The following is a 13672-nucleotide window of genomic DNA, read 5'->3' as shown; positions in this document are numbered from 1 at the left end:
CTTAGTGATAAACTTTCTGATCTTTTTAGGTAATACTTGTTACGTTTAAGCAACGCCCCGCGCTCGTTAATTGGGCCAGCACGAAGGGGGCAAATAATCCTCGGGCGCCACCTCCTCCTCCACGCCCCCCCCACCCCCCCCGCCCGTGCCTTTAAGAGCCACGGGGGGGGGCGTGGTCGGGGGGGGGCGGCTCGCGGCCGCGCCGCCGCTCGCCATTGGCTGCCCGCCGCGCCGCGGCGCCCGCCCCGCTCGGCACGCCGTTATGTCGGTGTGGCGGCGGCGGCGGCCGGCCGGGCAGTGCGGCGCGGCGCGCATGCGTGCAGCCAGCCGGCGGGGCCGGGGGCAGCGCTGGGAGCGGGGCGGGCGCGGAGCGGAGCGGAGCGGAGCGGGCGGCAGCAGCGGGAGGAGGAGCGGGAGGAGGAGAGGGAGGAGGGCGGGGAGGAGGGGACGGAGACCGGCAGCGGAGCGGGGCGGGGCGGCAGGCAGACGATGCCCACCGCCGCCCGCGGCCGCCCCCGCCGCTCCCCGTCCCCATGAGCTGACGCCGCGGGGCGGCGGCGGGGGCAGGAGCGAGCGCCCGGCGGGGCCGGCGCCCCGGCATGGCCGGCTCGGTGAGTACCGCCCGGCCCCCGCTCCTCTCCGCTCCCGCTCCTCACCTCAGGGTTTTCGCCTTCCCCCCTTTCTGGCTCCCCGCCGCCGGTGGCAGGGGGCACGCAGCGCCCTCGCCCCTGCCGGCGGCGTCCCGGCGTGTTTCCTGTGAATTTTTATAACGCGTTTATTACCGTTTCTCGTTGACTTACTTGTTTTATTTTTTTCCTGGGGGTTGCTCCTCGCCCGCCGCCCCGGCGCTGACCGCCCGCAGTGCGCCGTCCAGGTGAAGCTGGAGCTGGGGCACCGAGCCCAGGTGAGGAAGAAGCCCACGGTGGAGGGCTTCACCCACGACTGGATGGTGTTCGTCCGAGGGCCCGAGCACAGCAACATCCAGCACTTCGTGGAGAAGGTCGTCTTCCACCTGCACGAGAGCTTCCCCCGCCCCAAGAGAGGTAGGGAACAAAAGCGGGGGCTCCTCGCCCAGCGACGAGGGTGCCGGCGGGGCTCGGCTGCCCCACGAGCCGGCCGCAGACTCCCCCCCAAAGGCCGGGGTGCCCGTGGCCCTTTTGTCTCGGGTCCCCCCGGCGGTGTCCGGGGTGCTGCGGTGAGGTAGCGGCGCAGACAAAAGGAGGTGGATGGGTGCCTCCTTTGTGAGCAGGTTCCTCTCCCTGCGTGGGCACCGCGGGTGTCTTTCCACGGGTCTGCGGTCCTCACGGCACCTTCAGCTCCCGCAGATCCAAGGAACGGGTCCTTCCTGCCCAGAGCGGCGCGGGGCAGAAATCGGGCATTCGGGGGGCAAAGATAGCACGTTTCCCAGTGTTGGGATGGGAATGCTGTTCTGTGGTGAGGTAGAACCATGCTTTGACTTAATTTTTAACTTAATTTTTGACTCGGTTCAAAGACAGCAAGCTTTGACTCTTGGTGTATTTTTACATCAGTTACTGTGGCTCTTCAAGAGCATTTCGCTTGCCTCAGCCAGTGCCCTGTAAGAACAGCAGTGCTTCAGCTGCTGAGATCTTCTGCTAGAGCATAAGCTGTTATTTCCCTTTTGTCATTGTAAAGCTGAATACGTTTCAAAATCTATGTAAAAGCAGGATGGTATTGCACAAATTGTTTTTAGTGGCTTTTAATGCAATACTGTGATATTCCCAGTGAATTAAGTTGTCCAGATGCACCGTGGGGTCTTCCTTTCTTTCCTATTTCCCTGTTTCTTGTGCAGAAAAAACGTGACTTCGGGTCAATCTAAATAGTTTGGAAGAAAAACTGAGCTCTGCGTAGCCAAAATAGGCGCGATAGCATTGTCCGTACGTAGTGAATGGGATGATATATTGAAATCAGGGAGAGAAAGTACGTTTAATTCTTTGAAGCTCAGTGTATGCATAGCGGGTGCTTACGGCACTCTGCTTTTATCACCGAGGCTGTATTTATCTATCTACTTGTTTCTGCCTGGCCCCGGGGAATGTGACTTTGCAGCCCAGACCTAGGGGTGATTGCTAGGGGCAATGTGGATCTTGCTAATAAGAATATATTACGACTTCGGCAAGTGAAAGATGGCACGGTTTGCTCCAGCGAGTGCTTTGTGTCTACAGCTGCTGAAACTAGTTATGCAGCCATTTAAGCCATTGTTTTAAAGTGTTTGTTTTGGAGTTTTATTTCTGTGCGTCTTTTTCATGATGTGGCAGCTGCTGGGAAAGATGCCAGCTTATATAGCCCGGGAGGGGACTTGTCATTTTGTGATTGCACATGACTCGGATCGTAGGAGAATACGCGCTGTTCAGTGGGAGCGGTTGCCGTAAGATGAGATTCTCTGTTCCCTTCTAGGCTTTGCTCCCCCTCCTAAAACTGCAGCAGAGGGTAGTGGGGGGCAGTGCAAGGGACTTCAGGCCCTCGAAATCACAGTGGAAAAGATGAGCTTTGTGCTGCTGTGTTTGAGTTATCTAGCACGCTCTCTTGTGTTCAGACGCGTTTAGAGGAATGGCGGTGACGTGCGCCTTGTGAATGGGAACATTTTGTGTGTTTTTCTAACATACAAATATGGTTAACATCTTTGCCAGAAATATTCTGGGTTTTCTTAGCTCTGTAAGTCAGGGCTGCTGGTTTGATTTGACCTCAGATGGCCTTCACTGCGGTAGTGGAAGTGTCTCCTGTTCCATGGGAGTAGCAGGGTTGCTGGTAGCTGAACTCACTGGTTGGTGTTGGTGTACTGGTTCAGTCGCTGTCTCTGAAGTTGTGACATGCTTTATTGCTTTGTTACAAGATAACTGGCCACTTGGAGTTACTTGATAAGTTCTCAAACTACTCCTGAGCCTTGCGTTTAATGAGCAGAAGTAGGTGTACAACGTTAAAGCTAAGTGTCAGGATAGGGACTGGCTGCAGCACTTAACTTCTCTGTGAGTGATCTGTGTATCTCTGGATTCGTGCTGTGAATGGCTGCTCTGACGTGTGTGCTTGCGAGGAAAAGTTCTAATTCATTAAGTCTGTTTGCAAAACCCTTGGATCAATTTGAGAGTAATAAATGAATAGGCTATCACGGGCTTTATTAGCTCCTAGCGTTTATGCTACCAGCTCACTTTTTATTACTGGCATAGTCATCCAAACATCAAGGGAGGGGAGGTGAATTATTTTCTGAAACAGCTTTTCCGTGCGCTTGCTTTGCTTGTTTATGAGAATAGCTGGGTGAATGTCAGTTTGGCTACAGCTCTGTTTTTGCTTATCTCTTCTGGCTGTACCAGGGATTTTGGAAATAGTGGAGGTTGGTGGTAAGTTTGCAAACAAAGGTGTGTCTGTGTGTTTGTTCTACTAATAGCTGCGGCAGGGCACGCAGGGTCCTATATGCTGAAGTTGCATTCGTTTTAAGGTGGGAATGTAGCTGGGAACAGCATTCAGTTTCTGCAGGGCAGAACAGGCTGATTTGTGTGCCCAGTCAAGATGGGAAGGTGATGGTGACTGGTGAGGAACAGAGTATGTATGATCTACAGTGACTTAATGAATGAACCTCCTTCACTGTCTCACCTTAAAAACTTGAGCTTGGCAGCAGTTTTGTTTTCTGTTGTTTGCCTTGTGATGAGCAAGTGCTCCAGTTTGTCCTTGCATGAAGGAGCGTATAGTCATTCTTCATGGTTCCCTGCACTTTGTCACATCTAATGGCCTGCTTCTGCCATCTGACTTACGTGAGTAGCTTCACTGGGGGGACTACAGGACTGCTTGTCAGATTAAAGAAAGTATGTTGTACCCAGGCCCATTCTGGAGCAGAGTTTTGCAAGGCAAAAGCTCTCTAAAATCATGCAGTCACCAAAAAAAAACGCTTAGTTTTTAAGTTTTGCCTGTTTCATGATGCTTAAGTAAATTGGTTAACAGAAGGCATGGAGAATTACGAGGTTTCTAGCTTTATTTCAAATCATGTGTTGCTTACCTTTTTTCAGTCGTGTGAGGAAAGTTGTGCTGTGTACAGGAGTACAGCACAAAAGCACACCCGCGGAACAGTATTTGTCACTGGGTTATGGTTCGTTTTGGTTCACTGCGTAACTAGCGAGCTGCCTCCAAAAGTGGAGCTGTTGCTCTTCTCTGACAATGTATCTTCTTATTTCATAAGATGTTAAGAAGTTTAGAAAAACTTTATTCTTCTTCTTATCTAATGATTGCTGGTGCTCTGCAGCAACAGCCTAGCTTGCCATTTGCCTCACAGCGTTTTGGTTGAGTAAGGGAACACATCCCTTAATATCTCCCAGCGGCTCATTTTAAGTGCTTGTCAGAGACTGCGTTGGAACTGATGTGGCCTCAGTGGTTAAGTTTCTGTTAATTAGCGGTGCAGTTTGACAAATTCGATTTTTCCTCACTAAAAAGGGGTGGGCTAATATTTCTGTGCAAATAACTTAATATGAAAGTGCAGGTTTGGACACCGGAAAGTTGTAACTTGAAAAGCAGAAGGGAAGGTGTTGCTTTTCTCTACGGACTTGAAGGGAACAATGGTTACTGCCTCACGTTGTCATATCATGTGTTGTACATCACTAAAACTTCTTGAACTAAGTGATGCAAGTGGAGCTGCTTGTCACACTGCTGGACCAAACTGTAATGTTATTTAGAAAATCCACGTTTCCAGTACCGTTTCTTTTTTCTAAGGGTTGTCCATTAGTGCAGAATGAAACTTTGGTGGACCATAACATTTCATAATAGATTTAGCAACCTTAGAAAGTGCCGATGATTGCTTTCCAATAAAAACAGTCTTTCCCTCCTCCCATGATAGCTTTTCCAGTTTTGTTCCCGCAGTTCAACCAGGCAATTTTTCTGAATAATCTTCCTTAGAAGAGTTAGGAAATCTCCTCTCCTGAATCTGTCATTTTCTAGGGGTTACAGCGAGGAGGAAGAAACTCTGAAAGAAGCAGTCTTTCTGCGTTTTATTGTTGTTTGTTAATTTTTTTAAGGTGACTTTGTTCCAGAGACCACGGTACTTGGTGGGGTGGGTGGCGAGATGTGAATCTTTTGGAAGGGGAAGCACGGTGTGGAAAGACAGTAGCGTGGATGTGCTCTGCCTCATGGAAGTGGCTGCCCTGCAAACGTGCAAGTAGACATCACCTCTGGCATCTCGTGGTATGTGGTGGCACACACTTCTGCCTCTGACGCCCTCGGTGTACAGGAGTGCAGCTGTAGAGTGGAAACTTCTTAAAGAGCATCCTTCAGTGTGCTTGTAAGGACTTCTTGAGGAAAATATATCTGTAGATAAACCCTAATTTAGTATGCGGGTTTTTTTGATGAAGGGGAGACTTCTTTTCAATGTGCAATAAGGGGAAAAGATTCATGGCTTTCTTCTCTGTATATCCTGCCTGGAAAATCAAAAGTGGGAGTCAAATTCTGCTCCTACGCATTTGGATTTGTTGTACAGTGTTGGCTGTATCAGTCACTAAACTTGTAACAGACAGGTTGTACATTGTCAAGATGTAATGAAGCTACTCCATGGAGATATTTTGTTTTGCTACTTAAAAAGAAAGGTTGAAGTGAGACAGTTTTTATTTTAGTGACAGCTTATTCCTCTTGTGAAAGTACATCCAATGATGTGTTTTAAACAGTCTCTAGTGTTCCGTCTTAAGGCTGTAAAAATGCTTCATGAAGCTCCCTAAAAGTATTTATTGAAAATATGCTGGCTAAGGAAATCAATGGCTTTAATTAGGAAACACTAATCCATTTTCCCCTGACTATATAGTGGTTTTGTTTTTAAACTTTCTTTTCAATATATTTCACTATATTACGATGTGTGGAAGAAATGCAAAGAGGATCCTTGATCTTTCCCTCCTTTTGTAGATCTACTATTAATTTGTTGACCATAATGCAAAAGCTGCTCTTAGTAGCTTGCATTTTGTCTTGTAAAAATTTGGAGAAAATGGCCAGTCCATATTGCCTCTCTCATGTTTCTCAATTTTTTTTATTGTTTTGGTGATTATCTTCATTCTTTTTTTTTTTTAATACTAAGTATGAAAAGATAGTAGCCACCCCCTTCCACATTTAAGGTCGATGAGAGGCTTAGCTTTCTATCAATTTTAGTAAATAGAGAGGTGTGAGGATAGAGGCCAACAGGCATCTTATTTAGTGGACAACTTGAGTTTTCCCTTAAGTAGATGGTCAGACTACTGACTGTCAGTAGTCTACTTTCGACTGTCAGAAAACAGTCAGTTTTCTGTTGGATATTTTAGTAGGATATTTAGCTACACTTCTAAGAACTTAGAAAGAAGAGAGCTACAATTAACTTGAGTTTTTTTCCCCCTCATTTTATTTTTCACCTAATCTATCACACCTGGAGGGTCAGGCTATGTGGGAATTTCTTTTTCTATCGGTCGTAGAGATACAGTGTTCAAGAGTATCAGGTTCAATACTGCAACTTTAGGGCAGGCATTGCTGATTTAATTTGTGAATATGTTGTTACTGGCTGTGGATTTGCTTATCGGTGAATTTCAGCTGCAGCCAGATAGAACTTCGGATGTCTAGTGGGCAGTTTTGTTTGTTTAACAAGAACTCTAGAGATTTAATGTTGCTAGTCCTTTAATAAGCAGCTGAAGAGCTGTGAGAATACATAGGCGTTTTCAAATGCAGTTTCTAATTCAGCCCAGTGTAAATCACAAGGGTATTTCTCACTGCTCTTTCTCAGAGACTGAGAAGAGGTTGGATATACTGAAGCTGTCAAGTTTCATCATTATGTGAGTGCTGTCAGTAAATGCTGGCAGCTTTGATGATTAGATGCTACTGGTAGAGGAAAACGTTTTTCTAAAGATTTTTCTAAGAAATTTCACTTGTCTGGTATGTCTCTAAACATGATCAAGTTCAAAGATGATACTTTATTTAGAAGTAAACAGTATAATAAGGAGTTGGGCAGCATACATCTGTTTTATGAGTATACAGCTTTGTTCCATATATTTTCCATCATTTAGGTAATACTAGTTTAAAACCTACTGCATATATTTATCAATCTTTATCAGAATTGATTTGCGGTCTGGAATGAAATGCATATTGCATTCAATTTAAATAAAGTTTAAGATGAAAGTGTGACAATGGGTTCTTACCCCTGCTAAAGGTACTCAGTGATTGTACAGTCTGTAGTACCTCAGTGTAACAGGACACGTGAATAACAAGGCTGCTACATCATCCAGCATCGCTAAGTTACACTTCAAAAGATTACTTGCATGTTTTTAATTGTGGATAACTGTGTGTTTTGCCTTTATTATCGTTCTCCTCCGTGGGATGTCTAGTTCCTGCTAAATTCTTTTTTTTCTGTATTCCCATATAGCATGTTTCTACAAGGGACAATGCTGATTTGTCAGTTCAGATTCTCATTTCACAATCCTTAAAAATGAGCCTAGGTTCCTAGTAAAGGCATACAGCCTTTGTCTCATGTCAAGTTAACTTTATTAACAATGAAACGTTATTTATGGTATTTTTAGTTGTAAGAAGTTGTGGTTTGGTTTTCCTAAAGCTACAGTATTAATTCTGTAAGTAAGTCTTCCAGATGTTAAAAGGTAGGAAATGAAGTACAGTTTCAGGGTCTTCATACACAAGGAATTGGGTAGCTGTAGAGCAATCTTCATTTGAAAGAAGAGTGGAGAGCCAGGTTGTTGTGCATGAGATTAGCTCTGTTGCTTCCTTTGTAAGATGAGGGGGAAGATCTCAGCATTTTTAAATCAGTAGACAGTTATGTTTATAAAATTTGTGAGAAAATGAAAACAGCTCAGTTTGTTCTTTGTTGTTACTTTGTTTACTGCTATACAGTTTTTATCCTTAGGAAAAAAATAGGTGTCTTAAAGATTTCCCTATGAGTCTATTTACTATTATAGATTAGGTGATAGGAACTCTAGGTATAATCTGTAAGATTTCGTTAATTTAGTTCAAGTTACTTCTGGTGATATTGTTCAAGTTATGAAGGCTGTTCTTCTCACACTGACATGCAATGAGATTGGAGGGGTTTGGGTTTTTTTGTTTGTTTTTTGATTTTAGGTTTTGGAATGAAATGCTGGAGTGTTGTTCTGTCCTTTGTGTTGGAACCTGTGGAGAAGACTGAAAACTTGATAGTTGCAACCTGGCAGAGCCTATTGATAATGCTTGTGACAGCTAAACAGGCTAACTTACAAAGGCTTAATCTGGTCTGTAAGCTGCTGCAGTTTGACTGCATTCACTTTTGTGAGATTCCTATGCTGGTCACCTGTATGTTTGAAACAGTGGAGTTTAGCTCATGTGGAATCATTTTGGCAGTGATTGATGGGTACATGAGAACGAAGTGACAATCAAATCCTAGCACTTCTGTACATTTGCCTGAAAATTATGCTTCCTCATCCTGTTGCAAGCCACTTGGCTTCTAATGGAAAATGTTTTTTGCATTTCTGTTGGCTTTTTGCTGTGCTTTCTCATACATAAAAGGGAGGAAGAACAGAGTGGTATTTAAAATATTTGTACTTAAATCTTTGTGTGAAAAGTTATTTTAAAATGAAATGTCTTATACTACCTACCATTAAAGGATACAACTAAAATAATTAATTCTGCAGTTTAGAAAATAATTTAAAAAATGTATATTTCTAGGTAAAACCTGTTATATAATACCTATTTAAAAAGGGGGAAAAAAAAAGCTTATTTTCAGCTTGCTTTTTGTCAGTTTTTGTTTAAGTGCTAGTGGACAAGTCTCTGCTGCCAGGCAGCCAGTCATGGGAAGAGCTTATTTCATCAGCCGCCTTGTGATGGTGCTCCCATGCACAGGGTACGGATGCTGACTTGCCTCTGATGCTTGCCAGCAGAGGGGACATCGTGCTGTGGGTCTTGCTGAGGGCTCCTGGGTGGGCAGGTGGTCCCCTCAGAGGAGCACAGGCCTGCCTCTTGGGCTACTGGGGGAGCTCCGCTTCGACACCTCGCCTGCTGCAGCATCACACCAGTGGTGGGTTGCGTGCTGCTGCTTTCAGACACGGCTAGGACCTAGTTCCAGTGGTTGGTCCGTGTGAATTGCCTGCTTATGGCTTCAGCATTCTGCATGTAATTTTATGTAAACAAACGTGTCGGTACAGTAGGACGTGTGCACTGGTTGTATGGAACTGTGCTCTTGAAGGTAAACGCCAAGATAGGTGTTTGTCTTTTCAGGTGGTTGTGATAATGGAGGTTACAGCACAAGCCACGCTATTACACATTAAAAAGAAGAAGCAGAACTGAACTGAGAAATGTGAGGTGGATTAAACTTTGCTGATTGTTAGGATATTGAGCAGCTTTTAGTATGTCTAAACTTACTATTTGTGGCTGCTTTTCTGAAGCTTATAGAGGAAAAACTCCACCCAACTCCATGAGCTGCAAATTATTTTGCCCACTCTGGACAGAAGTAATATGAACATCACATATCACTGGAAACAAGGGTTGGCAGGCAGTGTTCTCTATTTGTAGATTTGTGAGGAAAATCGAGGACTTCCTTTGTGTATTTGCAGGGAGGTGTTGTTTTACTTTTCATATGCTAACTTTAAAGGGCAAATAATCCAGAGAGGAATAATGTTGAGATTTAATTGAGACAGAACTACTTGATACCATGGGCTGGAAGCCAGCAGTCATTGAGCTCTTCGTCGTGTGAGGGAAATAGGGCAGGTCTAAAAACGCTTGTGGTAACTCAGGAGGGCAAAAGTCTCCTTGAGGAATTTTGATTAGTAACTATTCTCCTTTTAAGCAGGTAAATAGCGTTCAAATTACTCTTGAAATTCAATACTGGGGCCAATAATTAACAATAACAAAGATTAAAAAAAAAATATTTGCACATTTTGTCTTATATAATGTAAGCTCTGGGTGGGTGTTTTACTGAAGTACTTGGTGAAACTACAGAATGGCTGTTTGTAAGTGATCACAGCACTGATACTCAGTTTTACTGAAAAGCAGGAGAAGCAGATTGGATTTGAAATTCCATGTGCTTTCTAAATATAGAGATGCACATGTCCTGATGTTTTTTGTGGTTTTCTGTGGTGTGGTGTGTGTTTTTTTTTTGCTTGCCTGACTTGGGACACAATATATTTCTGGATATGCTTGGTGCCTCAAAATGATTTAATATTAATGCAAGGAACGAAATACAAAACTGCAAAATATATAGAAGTGTATGGAGCCATATGAATGGGATAGAAACATAGATTTGAGACCAGTTTCTCTAAGAGGATCTTAGTGGAAGTTACGTTGTTAGAACAATTCCAACGTATTTCTTTAGATATCCCTAAATGTTTAAAGCTGAACATCTTTCACTTCTAAAACAAACAGCATGCTCTTGTAATACTTTTAGGCCAACAATGCAGTATTTACTCTCTGAGAGGGTAAACTTGGGGAAATAAGCAGACAACAATAAGCACCATTTTATTCTTCGTAGTCAGATGCAACACCTGACCCTTTTCAGCCAGCACCTTTTTTAACTGCAGAATTATGTTCATATCTGATAAAATTCCTGTATTAAAATTGTTTTTTGACGCTCAAGTTACTATTTCTTTGCCTGTATATTACTCTTTCCTCTAAAGTGTCTTTTGAAGTATGTGGTTTTCTGAGTCTGAACATTGTAAGGTTGCCACTTGTATCTATCAAATGTTCCAAAACAGAAACTACAACTTCTGTATATTTGAGGAGGCTTTTCTTCTTCAGCCTTGCAGTTGAGCCCAGGTATTATCCTGATTCTGCAGAGCACTTCTGTGATGTCTTGTTAGCAAAAGATTTTACCCATAATGTGTAATATGCTCGGTAACTTGTTACAGCTGAGTTAACAGAAGCAGCAATATAGCCATACGATTGGATATCATTATTTTCTGAAGACTCAATCAAGATACTCTAGAGAGTTTGACTTCTCGGTCTATAAACAACTATTTTGTTTTGCTTTTGAAGGCTGGTCTTAGTGTGTCCCTTGCTTAATAAAAAAAGGCAACAAGAACACCTAAGTGTATTTTGTTTCGTGGAATTAACCTCGTTTGTCTCCATTATGTGCGTATGGAGAGGTGGCACTATTACAAGCAGCATTTCTATTTACTAAGCTAACATCCTTTCTTATCAGGTTACTGGCTTTTATTATTCTTTAGAGCAAGTCTTCCCCACAATGCATGTCCTTTTAATACGGGAAACTACCTACAGCCAACTGTTAGAAATGCTGCAAGATATTTGCGTGTATATTACTGTGAAGTGATTCCATCTGAGTTCTTTGGGTGCCTTTCGCAGCCTTGTGTAAATACACTAAGACCAGCCCCTGAACATAAATCAAACAAGGTAGCTCAGCAACGCTATAGCTGATCACTTTGCTTCTGCAGGCACTGCTAAACTGTTGTAGCACCACTCTTCTGCTGGGTGGGTGGAAACAATGAGAATTGCCCCATCCATCATTAAGGCGTCCGTCATTAAGTTGGACCCATGCAGGGCAGGTCCGTGTTGCAGAGATGCTCCGCATGAATCTGGTTATTGCAGTTTGGTAGCTCAAACTTTGTAGGAGCAGTGACCAAACCATTTTAGTGGGATGATGAATTTCAGAAACACATCAGAAATGTGCACACATGCACACTTCTGACAAATAGCAACAGCATGGAACAGCGGTTCTGTGTGGATGCTGTACCTGTCCGACAGCCCAAGTTGAGAGGATGTACTGCACCTACTGTGATTAAATGCCCCCGTTCTGGGAAGCCTGAAAGTATCTGTGGGATATTGCACTTACACACTGTTCTTAAAATGGTAGTTGTGAATAGTTTTGGAATTTACTTCAGGCTTTTTTGTTAAATGTTGAGTCATCCCATGCTGGAAAGTTTAATTTTCACCTACAGAATTCTTTCCAAACAAACTAAATGTCTCCACTGAAGGTACATGAGAATAAAAGTTAATATTTGACAAAAATGAGGTTGTCAAATAAACTGTGGAATGATTTTTGTTTTCATTATCCTTTCCTTTGCCTGGAAACTAAATAGAAACAATCTGGTTTCCATGAAGCAGAACTGCATTAGATTACTTCCTTGAATTTTTAGTACTGTAAAAGCGAAGTTAAATAACTATTACAGATATTGCAGGTTTTGTAACAAAAGAAGTTTAGTTACACTAGTCTTCTAATACTGGCCTGTAGGGATGTTTCCTTAGGATATTTCTGTGTTAATGGCTGAACTGCAACTTTACAGGAGTTGGAATACTAATAAAGTACTTGTTGATTGACATTTTAAATATACAGTCCAAATTCTCTATTCATTTCAGGTGGAACGTTTCAGGTGGAACGTTTAAAAGGTTTTGGTTTCAGTTTTGTGTGTTTTTGAATAGCTTGAATCTGGGAATTTGTTGGTTTGTATCTAGACAACTGAAAATTTTGTTTTGGTTTTAGTTTCCTCCTTTGTGGTCTATCCTGAAGCATAGATAAGTTACTTCTTGATCAAAATCTAAGCTAATCTCTGGGTTTTGTACATCATCTTAATGATGCTTTTAGTATGTAAATATTAAGATTTAGCTATATAGCTACCATGTACTCTATAAACATGTTCATATGTATTGTAGCGTTAGAAGCTTAACAGCCTATTTTCTTCTGACTTGAACCATAAGTGTTTTGAAACCTAATGCAGTGATTAGATCAGTGTGTTCGCCTTCAGGCATCCATAACTTAATCTAAACTCTGCTGAAAATTTCTGGCACATTACTCTTTTGTTTTATTGAATAGTATTATTTTCAGATCTGGCATCTGTATCTTTGTATGAAAAACACTGAAACAAATTAAGACTGCTGTGTGATGGTGCGCTGAAGATATGGCTTACTTTCTTCTCCTCCTGCTTTCCCAGTATGGTTATTTTCTTTCAAACAGTTTGTGCAGCCTGTTTTACTTTGTATTAATCTTAAATAACTGTTTTTGAACTGTTTCTGTAAGAAATTGATTTCACAAAGCCGTTGTGGGGCCCACCAGTTTAACTGCAAATTAGGAATACAGTAAGTACAAAACGCCTTCCAGCCATGGCCAGGTATATGAGTCAAAGCTTTTGCAACTCTTTTTCTTGACTAAGTTGAAAATAGTGGACTTGATAAAAATTAAATAAAACTCTAAATGATAATGAGAAGTGTGTTTCTTCAGAAGCATCATGAAAGTATTGGGGGGCAAAAATCAGGAAAAGGCATGGGTTAAAGGTTACTCGTCTTGTTTTGACTTTCACTAGGATTTTATGAAATAAGACTTTCCCTTGGTAGGGAACACCAGCGTTGTGCCTGTTTTTAGAAATTAGGATTAAAAACAAAATTATGCATTTTGTTAGGATGAAGTTAACTTTATGCAGCAACTTTTCTACCTATTCATTGTGTGTGGAGAAAAAATGTGACAGGTATGTTCACACCAGAATGGGTGAGAAGACTGCTTAAATATGAAAATGGGCTTCCAATCTTGCAATAAGTTTTGTAGATTCAGAGGCAGGTGTAATATGCTTTCTTTTCCCCCTGCTTTTTCCAGCTGTTTGTATCTCTGCTTTCAGTAACAAAGTGTTGATGTAAACTGTTGCAGTATGTTGTCTGTTCTCTATGTTTGCTTTAAGTCAGCTTAATATATTGATATAAGGTAACAAACCAGTAATGGCTTTCTCAGTTGGATTAAAGGAATAATCAACTCTGA

The 13672-nt window shown here is 42.6% G+C and overlaps 1 protein-coding gene across 2 annotated transcripts in view; it reads left to right on the top strand.

Annotated features, from left to right (window-relative positions):
• The first annotated feature begins 567 nt into the window (after positions 1-567).
• Positions 568-13672, top strand: part of MLLT3 (MLLT3 super elongation complex subunit) — a 142246-nt gene continuing 129141 nt past the window's right edge. For both annotated transcript variants that reach the window (XM_040541512.1, XM_040541511.1), the window contains exons 1-2: positions 568-611; positions 863-1043. In XM_040541512.1, the coding sequence (XP_040397446.1) occupies positions 600-611; positions 863-1043 (193 nt within the window). In that variant the 5' untranslated portion in view covers positions 568-599. The remainder of the gene's footprint in view (positions 612-862; positions 1044-13672) is intronic.

Source organism: Cygnus olor, chromosome Z (assembly GCF_009769625.2).
Source record: "Cygnus olor isolate bCygOlo1 chromosome Z, bCygOlo1.pri.v2, whole genome shotgun sequence".
Lineage (NCBI taxonomy): Eukaryota > Metazoa > Chordata > Aves > Anseriformes > Anatidae > Cygnus > Cygnus olor.
The sequence above is the reverse complement of the archived record's forward strand: the minus strand, read 5'-3'. Positions and strand labels throughout refer to the sequence as shown.